Source organism: Pleurodeles waltl, chromosome 6 (genome assembly GCF_031143425.1).
Source record: "Pleurodeles waltl isolate 20211129_DDA chromosome 6, aPleWal1.hap1.20221129, whole genome shotgun sequence".
NCBI lineage: Eukaryota > Metazoa > Chordata > Amphibia > Caudata > Salamandridae > Pleurodeles > Pleurodeles waltl.
In genome coordinates, this window is record NC_090445.1 from 975,998,059 (window position 1) to 976,024,883 (window position 26,825).

General features: G+C 43.3%; 1 protein-coding gene across 4 annotated transcripts in view; it reads left to right on the forward strand.

Moving 5' to 3' along the window:
• Positions 1 to 26,825, forward strand: part of PLCE1 (phospholipase C epsilon 1) — an 848,028-nt gene that overhangs the window by 448,898 nt on the left and 372,305 nt on the right. For all 4 annotated transcript variants that reach the window (XM_069239847.1, XM_069239849.1, XM_069239848.1 and 1 more), the window contains one exon: positions 7,739 to 7,947. In XM_069239847.1, the coding sequence (XP_069095948.1) occupies positions 7,739 to 7,947 (209 nt within the window). The remainder of the gene's footprint in view (positions 1 to 7,738; positions 7,948 to 26,825) is intronic.

Here is a 26,825-nt window from a genome sequence, read left to right on the forward strand (position 1 = left end):
TCGCGCTCTCACTGTTGTGGCTCCCCCCTTCTTCCGTGCCCTTGCCTCTGTACCTTGCACGATGTCGGAGTAAAGGCTCCCTTAGTATCAACAGGCCGCCTAGTGGGGTCCGCTCACGCTCCGGGTCCCTCCAACAGTCTGGGGCCCAGTCCTGGGTGAGCCGCGCCGGCGTGTCCCCTTCCAGCCTCCTTCGTACGGTCTCGCCTCCTCTCCAAACTCTGCGGAAGCGCAGGGGTGTCGCCGGGACGGTCCAGGGGCGCGGGCCGGTCCCCTCCGTTCTAGGCAGGCTCTCAGTTCCTTTCCCATAAGTCCGGGGTCCAGCCGACCCGAGGCCCGGAGGCGGCCGTCATTTTGGTTCCTCGTGGTCGGCAAGGGTTTGTGCTATTTTCTCTGCAGTCTCTGTACCTCGTGTCTTGGCATTTTTGTCGGGTTTGTCAGGCGGGTTTCCGCTTGCTGGATTGTGTTTCGCCATATTCTTAAGGGGCTTGGAAACGCTAGTATTTCAGCTGGGCCCCATTCGCGGCCCCGGAGCTCCGCACTAAGCGTGCAGCTTCATCGGCTGCAGGCCACGCCCCTCACTAAGGGAAATACTTGAATGGATCTGTGTTCTTGATGCTCTGATTCTCCTTTCTTTGGGCTCTATGATGGGCAGAGGCAGTGTGTGGTGTTGTGTTTTTAATAAAATCGCACCTTCGCAGGGGTCTAACTTGGATTGACTACCCTACACCTTCCTCCTCCTTCTCCATCATGCATCCTTCGATTATTGAGTCCAGCTCTCCTGTTTGCTACGTAATGCCAGTTACTCAGAACTCAAAGACTGCTTGAATTTGAGTTTTGATGCCTTGAATGAATCTTTAATTTTTTTTGATGAATTCTTTCTAGATTTCATTTTGCCTTATTTCTCTGAGTTTATGCAGTTCTTCAGAATTCAAATAAAAGCAAGTCACAGATACCGGCAATGACAATGATGATTGATTCCATATAACATGTTCATTTGTGTGACTTGTCTAGATCTTTTAGTGGTGTAAGAAAGCTGGTGATCTGCAACTGTAGTGAATCCTAGTTTGTTTTAATGGGATAACAGGAGTTAGCTAAGCCTTTGGCTTGTAGACTCGTGCCCCCATCACCTAGTGACTTTTAACCTACTTAGGTTGCTATGTCTTAGACCATTTATTTAATTAATTCTTCTAAGATGGCTGCCTTGTTTACAGTTCTGCCCTTTTGTTTAGAGTTATGTTATCAGTGTCACTGCGCTAAGGCGTCAACTCATTCGACAAAGACAAACAAACTGTAGGTGCTCACATTAGAAATTACCGTCCCCAGCATGTGGTGTTATCTATTGTTTTGGAACGACCTACGTCAGGGGTCCAAGTAGATCTGTATAAATACATCACACTTTAGACAGATAATCAGAGGGATTCCGACCAGATACCATCGCTGCTATCGAGGCTGTGCGTCGCCTTGATGCTGACCTGGACTTGGTGTTTTTCCAAAGTCTGAGCTCGAGTCCTCATTTCAAGGTAACAAAGGTTTGGGTTCCTTCCAGGGACATGGCATTGGCAGATTAGGTTTAACATACCCAGCTCTCCTCTAGGTAGAAGGTTAGGCCTATCACGATAGGGTACTAGGACATATGTCTTTCCATGCTAACGCAAGATGGTGGGGGTCTTCATAATCATGACTCTTGTCTTTACAATTCTATTTCTTGCACTATTCATTATCCTAATCATTGCAGCCCATGCAATATACTGCAATATATTAAATAAAAACTATTGAAACATTACTGCATCTTCGTTGTTGCCTGTGTTTGGTTGAGACATGATATTGAGACATGATATATCTGTGAGAAAGGGGTAATCTCCGTTTAACCACGACACTCCCTGAGATGTCATACTTCTGAGTCCATGCGTAACGGCTGCCACAAATCACCTTTAACTGTTTGGGTTTTTGTTGAGGTACTGCTAGTGAGCCGGAGGGGTTGGGATTACAGTTGCGACTAGTTGTAGGATAGGCATAGCCGCCTACAAACATAAGTACTGTCATCGTTGAACCAGCAGTCTTGCCCAGAGCAACAGTCCAAACTACGACAAAACAGACTTTGACAAAGACAAATCTTAATTTAATGAATTATATGATAACTTCCAAAGATGCCCAGGGCAGGAGTTCCACATCTGAATCTCCAAATCGACAATTCCACTGCCTCCCATATCACATAAACATTCTGTATTGAGGGATCTTTGTTATATAATTGTTTGGGGTGCAGCAAATTATTGCGGTGGTCAAGTTAACAATGTCTTTATGTATCAAAAAAACTTTTTGAATTTGTTCAAAGCTTTAGACTTTAGACCAGTTCAGAACTTGTCTAAATTGTGATACGTAACCTCGAGTGTAGATCACTATGTGTAGCATAATGGGTAGCCTGTAATTTGTAAATGAGCATCTTTGACATCCCAGGATGCAGTGAGATTGCATAGTTTTGCCTAGGATTCACTTTAGTGCCTGTGACATGCAGCATATAGCCAAAGGCCTGATTGTGAATTTTTTTGCAAATATAATCAAGCCACGGTTTCATAGAGAGGTGTTCTTCCAAAATGACACCTAGATTTTCACAGTTGATAAGTGTGGTGTGTTGCTAAAAAATAACAGGAAACTAGGCCTGTCAACTTTGGCATTCATTGTTGTTCCTTCGTCCAAACATTCACATATTATCTTGGTGTGATTTACCCTAAATCAGCTATCATAATCAATGCCTTGAGATTGTCTTCATTTACTGAAGATTTGTTTAATGCTCAGTTGCACACCATATCGGGTCTAGGTGCCAAAATGTCCAAACAGATCTTTGTACTTCTGTTGTAGCAGAGGGAGTAAAATATTAGAGCTGAATGTAGACATTAATGAGTAGTTATATTTGAATAGTTTTTTCTGAAATCTTCTGACAGATAGAGACTGAATCCAGAGATGTTGTCTTTGAGGGATGTTGAGACATTCATAGATCTAGCAAATAACCTTGACTGCTATTCTTAGCTATACAGATAACCTTTACGGAGCTCCCCTGAAACTAGATGGAAGGGCATGCCTAATCAGGCCAAACTAGAGCTCACACAGCAGTTATAAATTCGAGATAAACGGCTCGATTTGAGCTGCTGTAATCTAAAGAAATGTTTTTAGCTACTGCTTCAGCCTAAGCGTTGGTCTCGATCCAAATTACCATCTGAACTTTGCTTGCAAATGTAGAATCGGTACCAAAACGATCTTGGAGACATTGGCACCAAAGTATGCTTAATAATTGATACGGCCCCAAATAAAGCTGCATTCATCTTTAAGCCAGACGTAGCCAGCCAGTTGTCCACCATATTAAAGCTAGCCATTATAGCAGTGTAATGCCGTGGAGCCCTGAGTAGCAATGGAAAATGCATGATGGAAAAAAACTCAGTCATGATGGGTCACGGGTAGATATCAAAGGGGGGTGAGGAGAGGATGAATCCCTTGACAGAGAGTTTGATTGGGACACTGTCCTATATGAGCATAGTCTGTTTGTGTATACATGGAAGTATTGTCCCCGCGTTAGTCACAAAGCTGCAGAGATCATATGTAAATAATAATAATAATAAAGAGAAATGGTGCCAAGACACCTTTAGATCTCAGCTCGTCACAAAAGTTGATACAGGGAGAAAGATTCCCAATTTTAATAATGCTTTTCCTTCATATATAAAAGAGACATTAATTGTAGTCCTTGTGGCAGACCTGTGTGGTACACCGTGTCATAGAAATATATTAATGCTAGAGCAGCTGGACACCCAGACTAAATATAACAGTAGTTAACTAAAGTAATAATAACGACTTTGTTTTCAAAGAGTGCTTCGTACCACTATTCTTCTGTTTCCACGCACTGCAAATAAAATAAGTTACTATTGCTGACTCTTAGTACTCACTTTACTTTCATTCAGAAGGATAGATGGTTGAGTTGGCCTTGCTGGGATTCAAACTCATGACCTGACAGTCACCACTTCCCGTCCGTGAACGTTCAGCTCATTGAGCTATCACCCAGGCTTCTCCGTCGTGTCGAACAGTGCATATCAGTACCATGTAGAGGGTTGAAACCCTTAGTGTTTGGACTTAAGTAAAGAATGCTGCTTGGACTCTTCATGCCGCTGTTTGGAAGCTACTTTTTGTAAGTGCTTTACTTAAAATGCGGAGGCCTGCTGTAGGTTGATAACTGCTTGGATCCACTTGGTCCATTCTAAAACATTTTATCATGTGTTATTTATGACTTTTATGCTGACCGAAAAGTAGGGTTAATTATTTAATTATGTGGGGGAATTAATGTTAGAAGTAAGTGTGTTGTCATCCAGGCAAATCATCATGTTACCAAGCTGCAGGTTTAACTTTCCTGGGAGCTGTCTACTTCCTTTGTTGTTACAGAAGACCATACACATTATGTGAGACCAGTGATCTAAAGAGTGAGGTAACCTGGATACATTCAGATTACTCGCCAGGACAGGGTTAGTTTAGCAGCTGCCACAGTGTTTGCTCTTATGACTGAGCTTTCTCACTGAAAATAGTTTTTTTTCCTGCGAGTGGTGCACATTATTATTGCCTAATGCTGAGATAATAATTTTTCAGACTGTCTTAAAAGGTCTTTTTAGCAAGTGGAATGCCACAAAAATTAAGACAGTCAGATGCCGAGATCAAAATTTATAGCAAAAACAAATTTAAATTATTTTGGGTAAAACATCTCGTCAGCCTCAGGGAGTAGTTATTTTCTCACAATGACCACCAGGGGCAGTGGTGCCTCAATGTTAGTCAGTGAAAGTTGAATCTAAAACAAAATCATCTGCTCTCTTGTGTCAGAACAAACCAAAATTTGAAGAAATTAAGTGTTCTTGGTATTAAGCAGTTTGAATAAGTGTCAGAATTGTTTTATTGTTTCATCAGACATCAGTCCAGTGTTTCTAGTTGCGGGCTTCCCCACAGCTCCAGTGTAGGTCCACAGCGAAATGTCTAGTGCTCACTTCCTACTGGTCCTCTGTATTTACTTCCGCTATAGCAGTTTCATCTGTTCATTGAACCCGTTGTACTCTGTAGACACACGAGTGCCTTCTAAGGAGGCGTGAGAAATGTCCTGTTGTAACTGGCCCATTGGGTTGGTTTAAACAAGGCATCGACTTCATTTATGAACCCCAACAGTCAAGACACACCTTAATTGCAGCAAGGGGGGAATGCATATTTTCTTCATCTGTCCAAGGAAGTTCTTTTTGGTAATGGGTCGATATGTATTTTATAAGCTAAAACTAGTCAGCTATTTGTGATTAATCCTAATTTATTAGGGCATTGTTCTCGGGAACGCCCTCCTCCTGTTTTGCAGCAGTGTGATCCTCTTCCTGTTGCAGCGAAGTGCTACTGGGTGAAGTGCAGTCTTGCAGTCTGTTGTTTCGGCATTTATTTCTCCGTTGAGCTTGGCTCTCCAGTCACCCTAAGACGGTTTAGTTATTCCAGCAAAGCACCAAAGGATATCTATTGCACCCCCAGTTCCCATCTACAGGAGAACTCTAATGGGATTTGCCTCAAGATGTTTGTTTGGGTTCCTAAATTAAAAGAGGAAGAGAGCTGTCGAGGATGCTCCCAGGGCATTTATCCTAGAGGGTGATCTTCCCCCACCATCCATTCTATTGTGTGGGTGATATTTGTCCTTTCAATGACTGCCTTACACTCTCAACAGATGCGAATATCAGGTGTTGTCTTTAGTTATGCTCTGCACCTGAAGGTATGTAGATGAAATATTCTCAAAATACATTGCTTTGTGTCTGTCATAAAAATGTGATTTATCAAATCGATACGAATGACAACTTTAGACTATAACTGCAATTCTTTCAAACAGAAGCAATATAACTGAGGTCAGACCAGCAGGCCTCTGCTCCTGTAGAAGTTAAAAGCACCAGATGTCCAGTGCAAAAGCATTGTGAACACAAAAAATATGGATTTCCTCCTTTTGGTATTGTAACGTTCTTTTGCGAGTATATTTATTCACCGGGAGTGTACATTGGTTTGTGAGGCATTTTCTCTGTGCATTGTGGCCAAATGAGATTAGTCGGGCTGCTGCTTACATCTACCACTGGTATCCCGCTCCCTTTGGCACCATTGCACTCCACTCGGATTGACCAAGTAATCCCTGTGTACCTCTCACTTTCCAGCGGTATCGTGTTTGAGTCGGAAAGCATACTCCGGGAGGTGTCAGTATATTTAGAACTCTGATGAAGCAGGGCATAGTACTCACACATACTTAGTTCCGTTACCAGTTCGAGCTGTAGCTATAGAACGAGTGAGTCGGTTTTTTTAGTAGCAAACAGTAGGACAGAGCACTCCAAACAGCAGGGGTTCCTGGCATTATTCTTGACGTCGCATGTACGTCAAACAGCATTTGGGGTCTGTGAGCAGAGTTAATTTATGGGACGGTATTTTGAAGCCTTTGGCAGGCTTTGGATCCCTTCAGTCCTTTTTGCGTTTTAACTTTGGGATCTTGGTGCCCGACTGGGTTTACACTGTTTCACTGTTTTAACGTGCTGACCATTGTCTTAGTGTCATAGCACTAGGCCTGAGCAAAACAGCAGCACTCACCTAAAAGCTCAACACGTTCACCACGCAGAAGCATTCTGAATTCCAGAAACATATGAAGTGGAATTTGCTGATTCAAAGAATAAACTGAAGAGTTTCAGTTCAAGTGATGACCTCTGTGCAGTCTCTTGTGCTGCGGTAGCTGCAGTGGGTTAATTGGTTTCCAGTGCAGGACTTAGTTCAGTCTTGAAGTGTCCAAAAACAAGTCTTGTCGAGAGGTGCCAGGAGAACGGATGGCATTTCATGGTTGGCATCAAATTCTGTTTAATCATCTTCTCTTGCATCAGTGCGTACGGGCAGCGACAGTACCTGAGGCAGTCTCTGCCATCCACGCATGAAGCAGCACACTTCGCACAGAGGCCGCACTGCGCTAACAGCACACTTTAACCATCCGCACACTGGCAGCTAATGCTTTAGCGTCCGCTCTTTCACACACTTGGCTCCAATTTACAGCAAGGCTGTGCGTCAAAAAGCGACAAGAGCACACAATGTTTCCTCAAGCACATCAAAACACGACGCAGACTTGCCACGTGACAGATGAGCCATCTATCATCGACAACACGTCATGGGATTTGAAGCGCTATACATATGTTAAAAGTACAGTACTATGCTTAATTTTCACAATGCTTGCAGGCTGTAGCATTAACGCATTGCACTGTCTCGGTGGCGGTGTGTACAACGCAGCATATTTGTCACTTACTTGCTTTCTTGCAGGGCGTAATACCCGCTCTCCATGGAAGCCGCACTTTTAGTACGTCAGCTCACTGCGATTACCAGTGGCCTTGTGCCAAGTAACGGTCACGGGGCATAATGATTTTGACAAATACACACTGCCAATGGGACTGTGTTACTTAACTTTAATCCATAACCGTAAGCAGGAGGAATTTAATCAAATGAAACAATAATACCCGGCCGTTCTCTTTTTTTAAGGAGATTGTGTGTTTCACGACATGACAGAAAAGCAAAGCAGTTCGACTTTAGGATTTAAGGCTGCACACACTGTCTGCTGTTTTGTGTAAATTCGAATAACAGCGAGGTTGGGAGGGAAGTGCAGCAAGTCTAGCTCTCAAACTAAGAAAGCAGACTGTTTTTGTAAAACAGAACACTGAAAGCAGAACATATTCAGTTTGTTTCAGATTACAATGGGCAGGATAACTTCGTACAGCGAGTAGGAAAAGACGGTTTAAATAACACAGAAAAAGAGGCAACCGTGAACAACATTTTGCAAACCATTCGCAGCTGTAACCGTAGTTTGGAATCAGAAGAAGGGGAGGAAATCCCGTACGATGGCAGCAACTCCAGAAAGAACTCGCTGAAGGAGAGGAACCGCTACCAGTAAGTTTAAAAAAGAATCTGCTCTTGTGCTTTTTTCATTATATCGATTTATATCAAATGGGCTGTTTAGACTGTGCCTATTTTGTCTTAAAAGAAATTCGAGGTCCCACATTTTGTCCTTTGTGAATTGTGCATCTTAATGTACCAACGAGCCTGCAATAGTTAACATGTGTGCATGTAGTTAGAAAAAATGAATTACTTCCGAATGATCATTGTAATGCATATATAATGTGATAGAAACCCCATGTGTATTGCGTCATTGCCGACTTCACAGTGCAGGGCTGCCGTTTCGGTGATTACATTGTCGGTCATGTATTGAGTGAAATTTAGGCTACATTTGAATATATTTACAGTGTTATGATAACAAGCCGTTGTCCTTTGATCAACATATGTACAACAGTTTGATGTATTCATGTGTGCAGTATTTTATTTTCCAGTTGTCATATGAGTGAAATTGGTCGTGTTCTGGGAAATGTTCCTCATGGTCACAGTCAACTATACTCGATAACACAAAATATAGGATCCTGGATGCAATACATCGCAATCTGCACCCTTTGAGACTCACCAGGAAACTGCTCTTGTTCAGATGGGGCCTCACCTCGACATGTTTATGCCTTGGGGCCTTTTTGGGCTGCGTGTCTATGAGATGTGTTTGCCAGCTGACAGTCTTGCTCAAGGAATACACCAGTGGGAAGGAGCCATTGTGGTATCCTGTTGTACACCACTGTGACCCCAGGATTCTCATCTTTGGTGCTTTTCATTTTGCACACTGTGTGATGAAACATTAACTTTCCCTTCCATTGGCTACTGTCTCTTGACCTGCCGATGACAGTCTTCTTGTTAAGCATTATACTGGTATTTTGTGTACCAAGAAAGGGCCCTCGGGTACATGGCTTACGGTACTCTCTCATATTTGGGAGGACTTGCTACATTCAGTTACATTCTATGCAATTTGAACATGTGCTGTGAAGTCTTTCCCAAACTCTGCTCTTGTCTGCATTCCTCCTGGTAAATATTTTATGAGCAACTTCAGCCTGCTCTTCAACTTTAATGGCTGGGTAGCTCTATTACGTACTCTCAGTTCTCGCTGTGCCCAAGCTTGCCCCACAAGAACCAATTCGTTTATATGCCACATACGGATTTTGACAACAGGCTGTAGCCAGTCACCAACACACATGGTGGCATCTTTTGGATCTCAATGTAGAGTTCTGAGGAGGGGCGGTGAACAACACAAAAGGATAGGCAGTACTGCCTGTGGAAAAAAAAGACAAAAGGGAAAGCCAGCGGAAACTCATTCTTGAAAGAAAGAGTACAGAAAGGGAGCTCAAAAGTGGCAGATGGAGGCCCACCATATTACGGGAGCTAACCATGTGGAACACACTGGGAGTATCAAAGGCCTCGCACATTATTGTAATAAAGTAAAATATTAGTTTGGGTAGAGGTGATCCACCACTACTAATATTGTCCCAAACCTGTTAGGTCCAGGTAAAGGTTTTAGTATTTTAAAGCCAAGTTCAACCCCTGATAAAGTATTCCATAGGGCAGAATGATTTAATTTAGCAACAATTTGTAAAGCATTTAATAAAGTAAGAAGTCGAAAACATAATACAATACAAACCCCACTTCAATTTAGAAAAATAGATTAAAATTATATCAACAAAATTACAGCAGAATGACAAAAATCCAAGGGTCATGGAAAAATTATTCTGTAAAGATTTAAGAGAAAAAGTGGCAAGAAAAAGTAAAGCACTATTAGAAAGTATTGTTCCCATGTGACTGGGACCTAGGTGTGGGTCAAACACAATAGTAGGTTTGGCCCCGTCTAAGATTTTACCTTCGGACTTATTAGTTTATGAAATGGAAATTAAAATTCTCCAGCGGGGCAAGTTTGTAGGCTGTCGCAGAGAAAGTTCTCTCAAAGCTGGATAGCCGGTGGACGGGGTCTCGGCAAAGCTGTTGGTTTTGGCAGGAAAAGGTCTGAGCAAGAAAAGTACAGATTTCGTGCCGAGAATGGCCAATAGTTGGCTGGATACTTTTCACACCTTTGCAGAGTCAAGATTTCTACTTTGGACTTAGTCTCTTTTTCAGAGCTCAGAATCCTCCAGCGGGGCAAGGCTGCATGCTGCCTGTGATGATGAATTCCATGATGCCGGATATATTCTCAGAGAGGACCTGCTAAAACAGATTTGCTGTTGCACAGAATCACCGAGCGGGAGGAGCCAGCTTCTAACCTCAGGAAAGTCGTGTCTGAGCTGGAACTGCTTGGGTGGTTAACCATGGTCCTCTGGTGGCTGGAAGTCCAAAAGATGTCCAAGGCTCAAACTTTGAGAGATTGTGATTTAGGTAGGGGTCTCAGGACCTCAGTGACAACAATTAGGAGTGAAGACTCACTCGAGCAGAGGTCACCAGCAGGGTGCAGTCCAGGTCCACTTGCAGCTGGTCAGTGGGTCACTTCACGGAAACAGTCTCTAGCAGCTTGTAGTGTTCCTGTAGGCACACAAGATTTCAGTTACTTGACCTTCTGTGTTCTAGGTACAAGTGGTAGCAGGTCTAGCCCTTCAGGTCTCCTCAAAGCTCTCAACCAGCAGGTTCAATCTTTTTTCTGTTCTTCAGCAGGTCTAGAAAGTCTTCTGAGAAGAATTACTTTAGGTGCCACATTTATGGATGGTAGTAGCTAGGGTGTGGGGGTGTCTCATGACTCCTCCCTAAACAATGGAGTAGAATTTCCAAAGGGCAACCCAACCCACTTTTTCAGCAATTTTTGATAGCCCTACGACAAACAAGCCCATATAGTGTCCCTTCTAAATCCCTTTCTCCCTTGTACAGAGCTTGTGTGCCCGCCCAGAGGTGTTCCCAGAGAATGCTTAGCACCATCCTTTGTGGTCTCTCAAAATTGGTTCTGGGGATAGCTTTCCTCCCAGTCGGTTTGGAGCCAGCATGGCTGGTGGAACAACGGTTTGTCTTTCCCATGGCTCCCTTATATTTACTTCTGAAACAGCAGAGTCTTTATATGTTGTTGACGTTCCTAGGTCCATCCTCACTGGTCTTCCTGCAAGGTGGGAAAACACCCCCCACACACAGGCCATTATTTCTGCAGTGGGAGCAGTTTTTACACCTCATTAACGTCAAGCACTGGCTAGGCAACTGCTGTCAGTCTATTGCAAATTAGTCTTCAGGAGCTTCAGACATAGAAAAGGTAACTTTCCAAAAGCTGCTTTCCCTAAATATTTATTAAAAATCTAACTTTACCGTTAGTTTGGATTTTTAATAAATATTAACAATAGTGGTTAAATCATTTTTGTAGCTGGTCCAAAACTGGGCAGAGCAGAATTAATATTTTATTCTGTGCATTCTAGCTTTCTCGTAGGACAGCCAGACCCCTCAACAGTGGAAATAGCTTTTGGGGTCTTGTCACTGCAGGGCTTGTTAACGTTAAATTTCTGCATGTCCCACTTTTAAATACCACACACCCTTCCTTGTGGGCTACAAGGCCTAGCCTATTAATATTTCAAAGGAAGAGTATTTTGCTGCAACCAACACAGTGACAAGGTACAGCACAATCTGATTGGATATTAATCAGGTTTATGGCTGGAACGGCTAATCAATTAATCGCTCTTTTCTGAAAATGCGTCTGCCACCTTGTTATGGTTCAGTAGACTCTGACACATGCGTGCAATGGAACGCATTACTCATAAGCTCCTCTTCTCTGAAAAAAATAATTACAGCTTTCTCGCAACCTCTTATAAATTACATATCAGAACTAGAGTTTTCATATTGTACTTCTCACCCCGTAGACTCAGAATTCCTCAGCTTTTTGAATGGCTAAAGCGAATCTGGTGCGGAAGATGTGGTCTTCTTGCTACATATGTTTCACTTAATCTACGGTGCACACAGAAGACAAGTTTGCTTATTAAAGATTCACTCCCCCCCCTTAATTGCGTGGATATGTCCTCCTAGGTATTATTGAGGGCCAATACAATTGTACAGTCATTTTCTAGGTCCTCTCATTTAGGCTCTTATTACCTATTCCCACCTCCCCCACCAATAGGAGCCCATTCTCCCTCTCCCCCCTTAGTTTGATCAATGCCCCCCTTCTCATGTATTGTTGCATTAGGAATGGGATTGGGGGGAAGTAAACGAAGTTCTAATTTCTTTGATGTTGATATTCTAGGCACTGCAATGTGAAACTCAAAAACGTGAAAGTGAGAACATAATGTTAATAAATGAGATCACCTATGTCTCTTTTTTAACTGCTAAGAAATGTAGCCTTGCAGAAGAGCTAAATATGCCATTCAGGGATTAGACAATTTGTACATGTTTTAGGGGTCATAGCCACATACACTGGGCACTGGACAGAAGTGTCCAAGAGTGTAGAGTCTAAAAATCAGCAATAAAGTTCGACATATAATGGGGGTGACCATGCAAAAAGGGGAATTCTTTCACAATTGCTCAATGAGATAAGAATGTGAGGTGGGATCTACTAGACCTCATAAGGGGAACAGAACAAGGACGCAGTGCACATGCTCCCGCCTGAGCGCAGGGAAGATGCTCCTTATCTTCATTTACCAGCAGTGATCCTTCTTGTTGGGGAAAGTGATGGGAAGAAAGAACATAGTGAAAACCTGATGTGACATCGGAGAATGGAGAGGTAGGTCCCCCATATTGGCCTGAAATATTAAGTAGCCCTAGTAATATTTGTGATGGTAAAAATAAAAGGAGGTGCCATCACCAGGCCCAGTCAGGCCCAATCACTTTGGAACTAGGCAGTAAGAGAGGGGAATAACAATACGGGGGATATCCTGGAGACAGGGTTGCCTTTCCTCTAGTTTAAGGTGCACTGAAGCCTGTAACCTTACCCTGTCTTACAGCAGTTTAATTAATTCCCAAGTGGTTGTCAAAGTAGGTGCTCTGCCAGAAGATAGCAGATAATATTTGATGACTTCAGAGTGGAGAGTCACATATTTCAACTCAAAGGAGACAAGAGCAAGCGAAAAAGTATGGGCCGCTCCCCTGAAGGCACAGTGCCCTCTGTACATGACACATTAATGCAGTCTTCATTACAATTAAGTCACAGAAGTGAAACAAAATGTGGCCACTGTCTACTCAAAACACTGTACTAATATATTTCTGTTGTATGAGTGAAAGACTCATTTACCACTTAAAATTGTATATAGATAATTGTGACGAAAGGGAAAGGTTTGCACCTTCAGTGACATCATACATCTTTTGACTTGGTGATCTATTTGATGTCGGTCAGAACCCCTCAGTGAAACACATCCCCCCAGTATTCACACAGACCTATTTGTAATTGTGTGTGTAAAACCCCGAAAATGTGCAGCCTGAGCAAATAGGCGGGTGAGTTTGTCAAATAAGACTAGCCCCTTGTCGCGCAGAGCAGAGCTTCTGTAGAATTATATGAGACAAAAGTTAGTTTAAGTTTTAGAACTGAACATAGAAGTAAACACCCTACATCTAGAAAACATGCCATAGAATAAGAACGGAGGAGACAATAATGGTCCCTAGATCTTCATGTTGTTTGATCTGAGGGGCAGAGTAAGAATCATGACCGTTGTGTGAGCTGCAGTAACAAGGTCACTGAGTGCTGCTGTTGCTTCCCCTGGCTTCCAGAAACCGTGTGCAAATGTAGACTCTTGGCCTTGGAGTGTGGGTGCGACTCATACAGCCAGCAATCTCAGGTTAACAAGAGAAGAAATACATCTTTTGAGATGTCGATCTCTCTGATGCCCTGCTCAAAAACTGTTTAGAAACCAGAGGCATAGATGAGAGGCAAGGGACGGAAATATGGTTCTGGACATAGCATTCTTGCTAGTGTGATCAGGGGGATGTCAGCCCTCGTTCTTTAGGAAACTTAGACGGCCGTTCATGGAGTCCCACGGATGTTTTACACAGTAACTTAGAATTGCATTTATAAAAGATAGAAATGAGGTATAGTTGCTTTTATTATTGTTATTTAGTCACATTTTAGCCATTAAGTGCATTTTGTGCATGATTACTGTCAACACAGTATTAGTAAAATATTACTCCTGGGTAATCTGGTATCAAGGGTACTACTTAGTTGTGTAACACGGAGAGAGAGAGAGCTGAGGCTCTTGATAGAAGTAATTCCGGTTGTGTTTGTCATGTTTTTTGTGACAGAAAACAATATTAATGCTTATATCCAAAATTTGGTCAGTCTACCTGCTTAGAATCCGCTGCCACTTGAACTATATTTGCTGTTGTTTGAGAGCCTTCATAATACGTCCTTAGATCACCCATGCTGTTTGCAGTGCTTGGCATCGATGCGAGACCATGGTAGTGGAGAGCTCCTCCCCTTCTGGGAGTTTAGAACGGAATTTGACCTCCAGCAGGGACACTTCGTCTCCTTAGGGCAGTGACAGCCGCACTCAGCAAACACTGGCAGATGGGTTGGCTGGAACCACAAACCCACAGGACTTGCCAATACGTAGTGACAGCCACAGGCACTTATGGGGCCATGCCAACAGTATACAGAGCAATACGGGAAGATATCCTACTACCACAGAGCGCTCTATGTAATAAATGGGAAGGTGACCAGGCGATACCCATTCCTGAGGACAACTGGGCTACAATACTCAAAAGGATACCGAAAATATCCAGAAATGCAAGATTTAAACAGATTAATTTCTACATATTACACAGAGCCTACCTCACCCTGACCACATCAACAGATAGTGGATGCAGCCTGCCCGAGGTGTGAGTGGATTTTCTGCATATTATATAGCAATGCCAGATGCTACAGCACATCTGAGAAGAAGTGAAGGCAGCCACGACAGAGGTCATCAAGAAAGAGATACCTCACTCCCCAGGACATTGTTTACTGGGATGGTTCCCTCACACATCCAAAACCAAGGACACAAGTAGGTTTCAAGACCTAGGGGGTCATTCTAACCCTGGCGGTAAAAACCGCCAGGGCGAATGACCGCGGTAGCACCGCCAACAGGCTGGCGGTGCACCGCTGGGCATTCTGACTGCGGCGGTTCTGCCGCGGTCAGTAGCGGGAAACCGGCGGTCTCCCGCCGGTTTCCCGCTGCCCTGCAGAATCCCCCATGGCGGCGGAGCGCGCTCCGCCGCCATGGGGATTCTGACACCCCCTACCGCCATCCTGTTCCTGGCGGGTCTCCCGCCAGGAACAGGATGGCGGTAGGGGGTGCCACGGGGCCCCTGGGGGCCCCTGCAGTGCCCATGCCAATGGCATGGGCACTGCAGGGGCCCCCGTAAGTGGGCCCCAAAAGGAATTTCAGTGTCTGCTTTGCAGACACTGAAATTCGCGACGGGTGCTACTGCACCCGTCGCACTCCAGCAACTCCGCCGGCTCCATTCGGAGCCGGCTTCATTGTTGCTGGGTCTTTCCCGCTGTGCTGGCGGGCGGCCTTTTGGCGGTCGCCCGCCAGCACAGCGGGAAAGCCAGAATGGCCGCCGCGGTCTTGTGACCGCGGTGCGGTCATTTGGCGGTAACCGCATGGCGGGCGGCGACCGCCGCCCGCCGCTGTTAGAATCACTGCCCTAGTGTTTGCAGTGGCTAAAAGGGAAATCAGTAGAAACTGGAAGTCACCAATATGCCCCTGTGCGACTGTCTGGAGGAGCGAACTACAGAAATGGGCTAGCTACGAGGGGGAAGTGTTACTTAAGGATGTCAAGAGGAGCATTGGCATGATAGACATGGCCCAAGCCTGGGAGACATTGGTAGATTGCTTAAAAAACCTAGGTCCTCAGACACAGGCACATCCTACACTACAGGGAGGTTCCCCTGTCTCGCATTCCCACACAAGCTGAAAAGTTGAGTGACTGAATGAGCGAATGGATCAGGGCATCCCTCTCTATTTGGAAGACCAAGAACCAATGGCATCGGTTGAAACTTACCACACACTGACGGCCATAGCAATGATCCACTTCGGTCACCTCTCATATTTTCAAATAAACTGCACAATGAGGTGCAACTTAACGGGGAGGGGCCGAGGGGGGGGTGGAGTTAGTTACACTCATTTGGTTGGGGTGATTCATTGAGGACGGAAGATGTTACAACGATCATTATCTGATATGATGTGCGAATGACACTATGTAAAGTGATCATTATAAAAGCTCAATAAAATTTGTTATAAAAAATAATCAATGTAAGACCATGCTCCTTATGTATGTCTTTATTGATCCTCCTGACTGGAACCTTCAAATTTCTTGAAACTTAGGCTAACCCTTAAAGTGTCTCAGCCCGTTTATCATCCTGCTCTTTCTCTTCCTGCTCCTGAGCATCCTTCTAACCTTGTGACACCTGATGTTCTCTGAGTCTTGTAAGGTCATACTGAGCAGCAGGAACCACTAAGTACATCTCTGGTTTCGTGCAGTATAAATTTCCCTTTCCCATACATCTGGATCTAGTAAACCTAAAATCAGTGCTTAATTTGTGCTTGTTGTAACCGGTGCTAAGCACCTGCACTTATTTTTTAAGGCCGGCGCTTATTGGTTAGCCTCAAGCACTTAGAGCGAGCTAAAGACATATTTGGGAAAGACGGAGGAAGAGAAATACGAAAAAGCTTCACAATGGGAAAGAGCAGAAAGCTGCAGGAGTGAGCTGAAGGGACAGGAGGAGTTTTAAATGGATTCAAGAGGCCCGAGATGGCTTCGGGATTACGCTATCAGCATTCCGTGTGCGCACAATTAATTGCAGCAGCCGCATGTTTAAAAGGAGGGCTTTGAGCACTGGCATGTTTTTATTTACAAATTAAGCACTGCCTAAAATGCAGGTTTGTTGGGAGATTTGTGCCATGACATCGTTCTACCCTTTGAGGACACCTCGCCTTCCCTTTCTCCCCTACTGTCTACTTACGGAACAATTGGTCAGTATTCTGTGAATATAAGTTTCTCTGCTGTTTCTGCTGAAAAATGATAGGCAGTACTGTAAAATTCACCTCTCCTGCCTGCCTCTGTAACAGGGTCTGTCAGTTTGATGTGCTGAAGCCAATATTTCCTGATGAAGCAGTGAATAGTAAAATGATGAGAGAAACAATACTATGAAACTACTGTGCCAGAGGAAGTGGAAGTCTTAAAAATAGTCATTAGCATCAGTTGACTAGAAAAGTAACCTCAAATATGTGATAATCACATATCTTCTAAAAATAAAAAATCTTACTTGGGCACTACATCCAACTACAGTCACATCATTTTGACACTCTCCATTGCACTTAATACCATCAACCAGAAAGTATTTCTCTATGTCCAGTCCTCCTCTGCTAGATTGTGATCAACCTGCTTAACTTGGTTCAAATTCTTTCTGACTGAGCCTGTCCAGCAAGTAAAATTGGACCCCTTCTCATCTGCAGCCACAACTACCAGCTAGATGCAAGGAAAGATGCAGCTCTCTCCTAAACCACTTTAATGTTTACATGCCATTTCTACCTGTTTTTTTGGAAGTCCACAATATCATTCGTCCTAGGATGGGTGAATCAAAATCTATGCTGTGTCAAACCCCATCAGAGGCCATGTGCCTCGACCATGCCCCAGAGTCGATGGAGCAAAATTGGATTTTCCTTATTAGCACAAATATTGAAATCCCGCTTGACCTCTTGATCATCTTATTTTTCCCTTTCCCCAGGGGAGACTCAATGAAGGCTTTTCCCTGCACCACTAAAGAATGTTTACTTTTTGCGGCAGGTGTTGGATAATCACTTCTGCTTTAGTCTGCAAATAGGTACATCCATCCAAGTGTATATTCTACCAAGTCCATGAGCTGCAGGAGAGTGCTGTTTCATCTTGACCAATTACACAAAATTGCTTTTGTGATTGCCATGTCATGCCACTGTGAGATTACTTTGATGCCATCTGCATCTATTTACCAGAAACTGTTTCTCCAAGCTTCAACTGACCCAGAGTGCCCACCATTTGTTTGCCGTCATCTGTATATTTAATTATGTAATTCAAATATATAATGATTTGCGTCATTGAATGACTTGCGGTTGTTGAACCTTGGCTCATAAAAAATCATGCACAAGTTTGAATCTAAGCCTCAATTGTCCTTGCAATAATGAAACTAATTTTTCAGACCTTTTTGTCGGTAACTGGGACGCAAGTCTCTGCATAACTTTCAAACTCTTTAAAGGAGATAGAAAAATCCCAAAGGTAAAAAAGAATTACCTACTTCTTTCTTTGGCAACAGGTGGTCTTGGCAGCTGTGATAGAAAGCACAAGTTGCCAAATTTACAAAGAACTGGTTACAGAAATCTGGTTCCAATTTACAAGCAGCAAAGAACTGTATGAACTATCGCATATATTGAAAGGTCGGTTTATAAAATTCTGAATCTTAGTGGGTTGCAATCTGACCGACCTGGTGAATATTAATGAGGTGGATTGTAAATTGCAACTCACTCTGATTGGAGGCTATTACAGGAATGGTGGCCTGTTAGGGTCAGGAGACCACCCTGTCTGCGATTGCCTTTCAATAAAGGAAACTTCCTTTGATAAAGAAGCTTTTTTGCCTTAAAAGTTTGCATTTTTGAAACGGTTTCTTAAAAAATTGGCATTTGTTCCCTTGACCACTGCCTATTCCCAAACAAACTTTTTTTAAACATTCACAAAGTGGGATGGGTTCTAAGGGGACCTCTTACCTTAGGTGAATGCAGTAACACCCCACCTCAAAAGTGTGTAATTCTTTAATGTTTTGCTAGCAGATTATGGTTGTAAAACAATTATACATCTCATACGGATTCAATATTTGGAATGGACGTCTACAACACATCACTTAATTTTTTAATCTGTATTGGGTCGCATTTTATCAACTCTTAAAATGGGATTAGTACATTCAAAAAAGCACTTTAATTGTCACAAAAACCAAATCGAATGTCTGAATATGTTAAAATGCTTAGCACATCTGGCCGTATATTATTTAGATAAAAGTGTACTAATTCCAAAATTTCACCAAGAACATATTTGGGAACGTAGTATTACTGTCGAGAAAAATGAATCTTGACATGGCTATATAAATATCACATTGGGGTCGGTACTTCCAGTGTATGTTATAGTTAGATTTAACTTTACTTAGGAAAGGCATTTCTTGTTTCTTTATTAACTTTGAAGGCGTCCGACAAATTTGCACAAAAAAGTTCACTGCTTTAGCTCTTTCATGGAAAGTTTTGTGCTGATTTGTCAAGTTCCGTCCAAGAAATAAAGGGAGCCTCAAAATATCGATTTTCCTATTTTAATTTCCATATGAAACTTTGATCTCAATTGCAGGAAACATGGCCGGAAGGACTTACACCAAATTTGGCAGAAAGTTAGAACTTTACACAGAAAGTGAGTTTTTTGTTATTTGATGTAAAACTGTGACTGTCAGAGTCTCTGTGCAGCGGGGGTTGGCCCTGCTCCAAAATACCTCTGCGCACAGCTAAGGTCATGCAAAGCATGGATTGGATGCATGCAAATGGTTGGCTGTTGGTCCAATTTAGAATAGGATATTTAAAAAACAGAAAGTCACTGGAAAAAAAGGGTTAAAAAGTTAGGCTAGGTTCTAAAACCTACGTTACAAAAATCTGCAGAGATTCACTGAAAAAAACTAAGGGGGTCATTCTGACCCTGGCGGTAATTACCGCCATGGCGGAGGTCGGCGGTAGCACCGCCAACAGGCTGGCGGTGCACCGCTGGGCATTCTGACCGCGGCGGTTCAGCCGCGGCCAGAAACGGAAAGTCGGCGGTGTACCGCCGACTTCCCGCCACCCTTGAGAATCCTCCATGGCGGCGGAGCACGCTCCGCCGCCATGGGGATTCTGACACCGCCATCCTGTTCCTGGCGGGTCTCCCGCCAGGAACAGGATGGCGGTAGGGGGTGCCGCGGGGCCCCTGGGGGCCCCTGCAGTGCCCATGCCAGTGGCATGGGCACTGCAGGGGCCCCCGTAAGAGGGCCCCACGAAGAATTTCAGTGTCTGCTTTGCAGACACTGAAATTCGCGACGGGTGCAACTGCACCCGTCGCACCTTCCCACTCCGCCGGCTCCATTCTGAGCCGGCGTCCTCGTGGGAAGGGTGTTTCCCGCTGGGCTGGCGGGCGGACTTTCGGCGGTCGCCCGCCAGCCCAGTGGGAAAGCCAGAATGACCGCCGCGGTCTTTTGACCGCGGAGCGGTCTTTCGGCGGGAACCGCTTGGCGGGCGGCGACCGCCGTCCGCCGCGGTCAGAATCACCCCCTAAATGTTAAAGTTAGATGTCGGAAAGAGACATGAGCTAATGTTCCCATAAAAACATTGATCATCATTTAGTAAAAAAAAATCACTCATTCGAACACCTAGCTGTAACTTCAATTTATCTTTTTATTGTGTATATATATATATATATATATATATATATATATATATATATGTGTGTGTGTATATATATATATATATAAATATATATATATATATATATATATATATATATATATATATATATATATATATATATATATAGTTTTATATCCTATTCTCTATATATTTCTGTTTTGTCCCTCCAATGCCGCTTCCGGGTGGCAGATCCCACTGCATGTGTTTCCATGGATTTCCTCTCACTTCTCCTTGTATGAGAGAACACTCACTTCAGAGGATTTCAATGCAAAAATCAGGAGAAAAGTGGAAGTCTGCCAAAACACATCATCAACCATAAATATAAGGGTGCATTGGAATCTGTTGGAGTGGTGGTGTTTTTCCCATAGGACAAGAAGTGAGAATCCTTGTAAAAACCAGTTGCCGCTAGGTAGTTATAGTTAGGACCTAGTTTCTATAGAAAAGGCATTTTTTGTTTTGCTAATAACTTTGGCGCCGTTTGATGAATCTTCCCAAAATTTTCCAAGAAAATAAGACGCTCACTTCAGCGTCTGTCTAGAAAGTTTCAGGGCGGTCCGTCAAGTGGGGGCCGAGAAAAAGAGGAGGGTCCCAATACACTTTTCCTCCGTTCATTTTTCCAGAGGGATTTTGAACAGCGTTAGTTCCCGAACCACTGAACGAAATTACACTAAATTTGACAGAAAGGTAGCTCTTGGTCCAGAAAGTGCCCTTTTTGTTATTTGGTGTAAATGCATTCAATAGTTTTTGAGAAATGAAAGAAGAACTCAGTTTGTATACATAGGGATACAAAGCCGTGGCAAACCCTCTTGATCTCGTGCTGAGATCTGATTGGCTGCCAACACTTCAGCAAGGAAGTGTTGGCAGTCATCTTGGGACTCAGCTTCAGCTGAGTTGCAGGAAAAAAAGAGGTCAGGGTAGGGACACCCTGACCCCTTAGCTCTGGTACCCCCCCTCCTACTCCCCCCCCCCCCCCAATCCCTCCTGCTGAGCTAAAAAGATTTTTTTTAAATTGTGCTCCAAGTTATGGCAGAAATGAAATGAAAAAAAAAAAACGACCACATTCTCCCGTGCTTTTTTCTGTGAGGCCCCGGTGTGGACCAAGTCCTGGAGGCATTGCAATAAAATGCGGGGACCTCCAGCTCCCCAGGGCAAATATACAATGGAATGCAGGGGCCAGCCCTCACTCCCCCGCAGCCCTGGGGACCGCCACCTCTCCTGGGCAAATATACAGTGGAATGCGGAGGCCACCCGCCCCTGCAGCCCCAGGGACCACCACCTCCCAGTGGGAAATATACAATGAAATGCGGGGGCCACTCGGCAAGCCACCCCGGCTCCTGCTATGTCCCGGGGGCAGAGCACCCCAGGACATAGCAGGAGCCGGCCCTTGGGAGTGATGATCCCTAGGGCCATTATTGGCTCCATGAGGCAGGGCCCCTCTCCAATATTAAAGTTTCTCCCACTGAGGTCCCTGGGGTTGGGTATCTGTGACTGATCCCCAACATTATGATATTTTTTTCTGCTTCTGGGAGGTGGCGGTCCGCGGACCCCTCCTAGTTTAATAAAACAATTTTGCCCTGGGGAGCAGGGAGGTCCTGTAACCACCCCCCCAACTCTCCCCCCTCCTGGTATAATTAACCAGTTTTGCCCTGGGGAAGTGGTGGCCCCCGTCGTGCGGGGAAGCCGTACGGCCCTCCCACACACGATTCATTTAAGCCCCGGGGAGGTGATGGTCCCCTGGGCTGGGGGACCGCGATGGACCCCCTTCATTATTTTAGCTCAGCCCGAGGAGGTGGCGGTCCCCAGGGCTGCTGGGGGGGGCTGTGTGACCCCCCTAAATTTAATTAAATTGCCATGGGGTGGTGGCGGTCCCTAGGGCTGTGGGAGGCCACACAGGGCCCCCCTGCATTCATATCATATTGAACCCCGGGTAGGTGGCGGGCTCTGGGGAAGGCCATACAGGCCTTTTCCATGTCAAATTAAGGTTTTGTCCTGGGGAGCTGGTGATCCCTGCGGCGCAAAGGGGGTGGGCGTGATCTCCCCCATTGGTCCTGGGACCTGGCCCACCCAGGGACAAAACATTTTTTGAAAAATAAATCTCAGAAATATCTGCTGATCCATCTGCAGATTCTTCCAAGATTTTTATTTTCAAAATAAATGCTTGTTAGCCCTGGTGGGGTCCGTGGAGGACCTCTAGACCAAGGCTAGGGGCCCAGGGCGACCCTACCTGCCCTGGCCCCTTTTCTTCTTCTTAATCTTTTTTTTTTTTGTGGGACTCTGCTTCAGCCGAGTCCCACGATGGCTGACAGCACTTCCTTGTTGAAGTGTTGGCAGCCAATCAGATATCAAGATGGGGACAGTAGGATCCGCGGATTATCTGCATGCCGACATATCTATATATTTTCAACTCATATATCGCAAAAACTACTGAACAGATGTACACCACATCACAAAAAGCACTCTTTCTGGACCAAGAGCTAGCTTTCTGCCAAATGTGGTGTAATTCCATCCAGCAGGTCGGGCTGTAGTCATGTTCAAAATCCCTGTGGAAAAATGAATGGGGAAAATGCGTTTTGAGACCCCCCCTCCCTTTTTCTCAGGGCCCCCCCCTTGATGTATCTCCCCGAAACTTTCAAGACAGCAACTGAACTGACCAAAATATACTTTTTGAAAAGTTTGTGAAGCAGCAGCAAAGTTATTGGCTAAATAAAAAATGCTCCGTCTATGGAAACGAGGTCCTTACTATAACTACCTACTGGTTACCACTAGTAGGTTTCAGATCTATATATCTTAAAATATAAAATTATCATTAGGAGAGACTTCATTGAAATATATATTTTTTTTTTTACTTTGGCACAGTTCAACAAATCTGTACAAACCTATCCAATAAAGCAACAGTTAATACACTTTGGTGGCAAGTTATGTCCAAATCTGTTAAGCAGAAGCCAAATAAAGGGGAAAAGGGTGTCTAAAGTGACGTTTCACATTTTAACTCCCATTGGATTCTTTACTCCTTAATACAGAAAACACAGCTGAACTGAATTACACCAACCTTGGCATGAAAGTCGAACTTTACTGAAAGAAATGCATGCCTTTGCTTAATTTTAAATAACTCCATTCCTTAATTTTCGACAAATTAGCATTTAAAAAGTGTTCTAATGTGGGCATGAATAGGTTTCATTTTTTATGTATATTGGCCATTAATTAGTGGATCCTTCGCAGACTCGAAAATCTATTTTAAAAAAATAAGCACATCATTAAACTAAGGAGCTTTTTCTCCTGTAAACCATTGCGAATTGCAAATCCAGACCCAATCTGATTGGCTTACTTTCACAGGAAAAATTCTGTTGCAGCTGCCATTACCCAGCATAGTGCATTGTGCATCATGTTTGAAAAAGTATAAAGAAAAATTGCACAAGGGGGCAGGGTGAGCCTGCCCTAACACAAGGCACATGTGAGTGGTGGGGGAGGGTGTCGCAAATAGATTCCCCAAAGGCAAACTGTCCACATTGGCATTGAGCATTTCCCTGGGAGGCTGGAAGGGCGGGACTGCTTTGGTTACTGGGGGGTGGGGGGATTGTAGCAGTGCAGCAGTTTTAAAAGCGCTGCAGAGTCCCTTGTATATCTTACATTTTTTAGGTAAGAATAAAAGTAGCAAGATAACTCTGGTGATTAATGTTCCTGCTGGAGAGAGATTGCAGCTTTGTCTAGTGGCAGTCTTATTTCATCTAAATTGGTACAGAGTTAAAATGGCTGCTGCAAAGAACGTGTTCTATGCAGATCATAGAACAGCATTTATGTGCAATCCTCAGTGGGTTACTGCTTTAGATTACAGAGATCGTTTTGTTAATGTGCAGTTCATAAGTTACAATCATACTTTAGCACAGTGAGGTACGAACTGCCATCAGAGAACTTCATGGCGCAGGTTAGAAAGTTATGGTTTTCCTAATCTTTGATTATCCTAATTTTGCTAATAAAGGGTTTGTTTGGGTAGAAATAAATTATTAGTAAAGTCAGCCCTAACCACCATGTTAAGTTCTGAATCCTGAGTTTACGCTTCCCCAGATCAAGCACTCATAAAAATGTATTCCAGTATGGATGATATGTGAATCCTACACCTTGTAGTCCCCTTTCTGTTAAGTAACGTTTTCTATACACTGATTTACACATGTGTGATTTCATTGTTTCTGTGTGTGTGTGTGTGTGTGTGTATATGTTAAGTGCTTCAACACCCTCTCGTGGTATGAGAGTGGCTATAAAACAAATAAAATACATGTGAGAGAGGGGCTATGGAGCGCTGAGAGACACTGTTAAGGTTGAGGGAATCATTGAAGAGCCCCAATAAAGATTGCCCTATCCTGGTGCACTGTCAGGTCATCATTTACTATTCTTTAAAAACTAGTACAATTGAATATATATTTAAAAATTTGTTGAAAAATGCACAGTTTTCCCCATTTTCCCCCCAAATTTGCTTGGGGGGAGAACCCCCCTCCAAGCCCCACTGTAGTGGTCAGGCTCGCTCGCTATGGACTTTATGGGGACTGGTCTGACAACGTTTGCCAGGGCTGTTTTTACTGCCTGTAAAAATCGGAGTACAGCACTGTATGGCTGAATACGTGGCTTTGCTCATTATTTTATTAGTTTTAATGCACAGATGCGTTAGTTAATATGACTCTCTTAAGCTGCACTGCTGTTTATCACTGTATCCATATTATTGACACATTTTAGCATTCATTTCACTTGCCAGTTTCAGATTTAGAGTACTTCAGATGTGTGTATGTATAACCGAGCAGACGTTTAATGTTGTGCAAGACCCCAACCTTAACCATCCTCAGCCCTAACAAGTTGTACTAACATTTCTTTCTTATCCTTTCTTTCATTCCGAATGCTCTTTAGTACACTTGTAAAGAAACCACTTGAGTCAAACCGAGTTCTGTAAGTTTCTCTTAATTGCATATTTGCCATTGCATTTTTCTCACTTTACCCCACCCTCATGCTTTTATTTTTTTTGCTTATTTGAACAAATGTTGCTGCCTCATTATGCATGAGTTCATTGACGAGTGGTGTTTTTTTCAAGGCTATTTTTAATATTTAGCTAGATAACTAATTAGTATAAAAATAAATTATCAATTTGCGTAAAGTTCATAAAGTATGCATAGTTGTTAAAAATAATAATAATAAAAAAGGATTACATACTGAGACGTTGTTTGAAGGCATATATTTTCCTTATTGAACATTTCAAAATATACCAAGTAGTTTCTGCTCTTTTTTGCCATGAAGGTTTTTAAAGTAGATTATCATTTCAATGTTATCTGTTGTATATGTTTATGTTATCTGTTCAAGTTTTTTATTTTTTGTATATTTTCGATATTTGATGTGTACCGACCTAGCTGAAATCGTCATCAGAATTCTTTACAGAGAGGATTTTTATTGAGCTGCTTCTCTGACACGGTTTGCCATTCATAGAGCATTAAAGAGTGTGGGTCCAGCTAAGTCCATAGTACAGAAACCAGAATGTTCTTCGAAGGGAGTACAGTATGTAGTTGCAACTGTACTAGATAGTATAGTGTACAGCTGGGTTTTCAGCAGGTGTAACGTGTTAAGATTGTACAGAATATATTCACAATTTCAGATAACAAGTCAAATATTTTCTTAAATCATATATGTTCCTCCAGCTGCTAGCATTAATTTTTAAAACATGATGTACTGCACTCTCGTTTACTCTATGCCCTCTCAGCTCATTCCTTGACTTGGTACCCTGAGATCAACCTCATTTTTTTTGTTTTCATGTCTGGAGGCCCATAATCCGATTAGTTACACAATACAAACCTATTGTAAGGACCACAAGTCTGAATTGTCACCTTCTTTCTGCATTCCTCGCATTTAAGCCAATTTTAACATAGCTTTCCATCACGTTTGCCCTTGGGTGCAAGGAGTCCTTTAGCTAATGGGGCTCCATGAGAAAATAGTTCCTTTCCACATTGATGTCTCTGCTGTAGCCTTCTGTTTTAACTCCATTTTCCCATTTGCCACTGTGAAACATTTCAATTATGGTAGCACTAAATTAAGGTATACCCTTAAAGCTCGATAAAACTGCCAGTGCTCTCTGGTAAATATGTTGTTTAAGTTTGATAAAGAAAGTCAGAGCATCTGCGCATTGCAGTTTTTTCATAAGTAAATGTGTTTTTTTCTTTCCTTGGGCAGTACCCATCTGCGACTCCTTAGCAGTATTTTGGTGTTCATGAGAAAGTTATTTTTCATGTCTCACCATTTTACCTAGCTAATACGACAGTCATTCTAGGATGCAAAATATATTTTTAGTCATTTTATGGGTAATTCATAATACATACATCTATCTGCCTTTTGTAACTATTGCATCTAGAACCTTGTGAGGTATTTGGAAAAATGCTCCAGAGCCATGGATGTCAGGAAACCAACTACTAAATGGGTAAATGGCCAAGTTATGTTTTTTTCCATTCTCTGGCCACTTTACTGGGAATGTTTGTCTTGCCAGAATAATGGCATTCAGAGAATCTTGGGTGT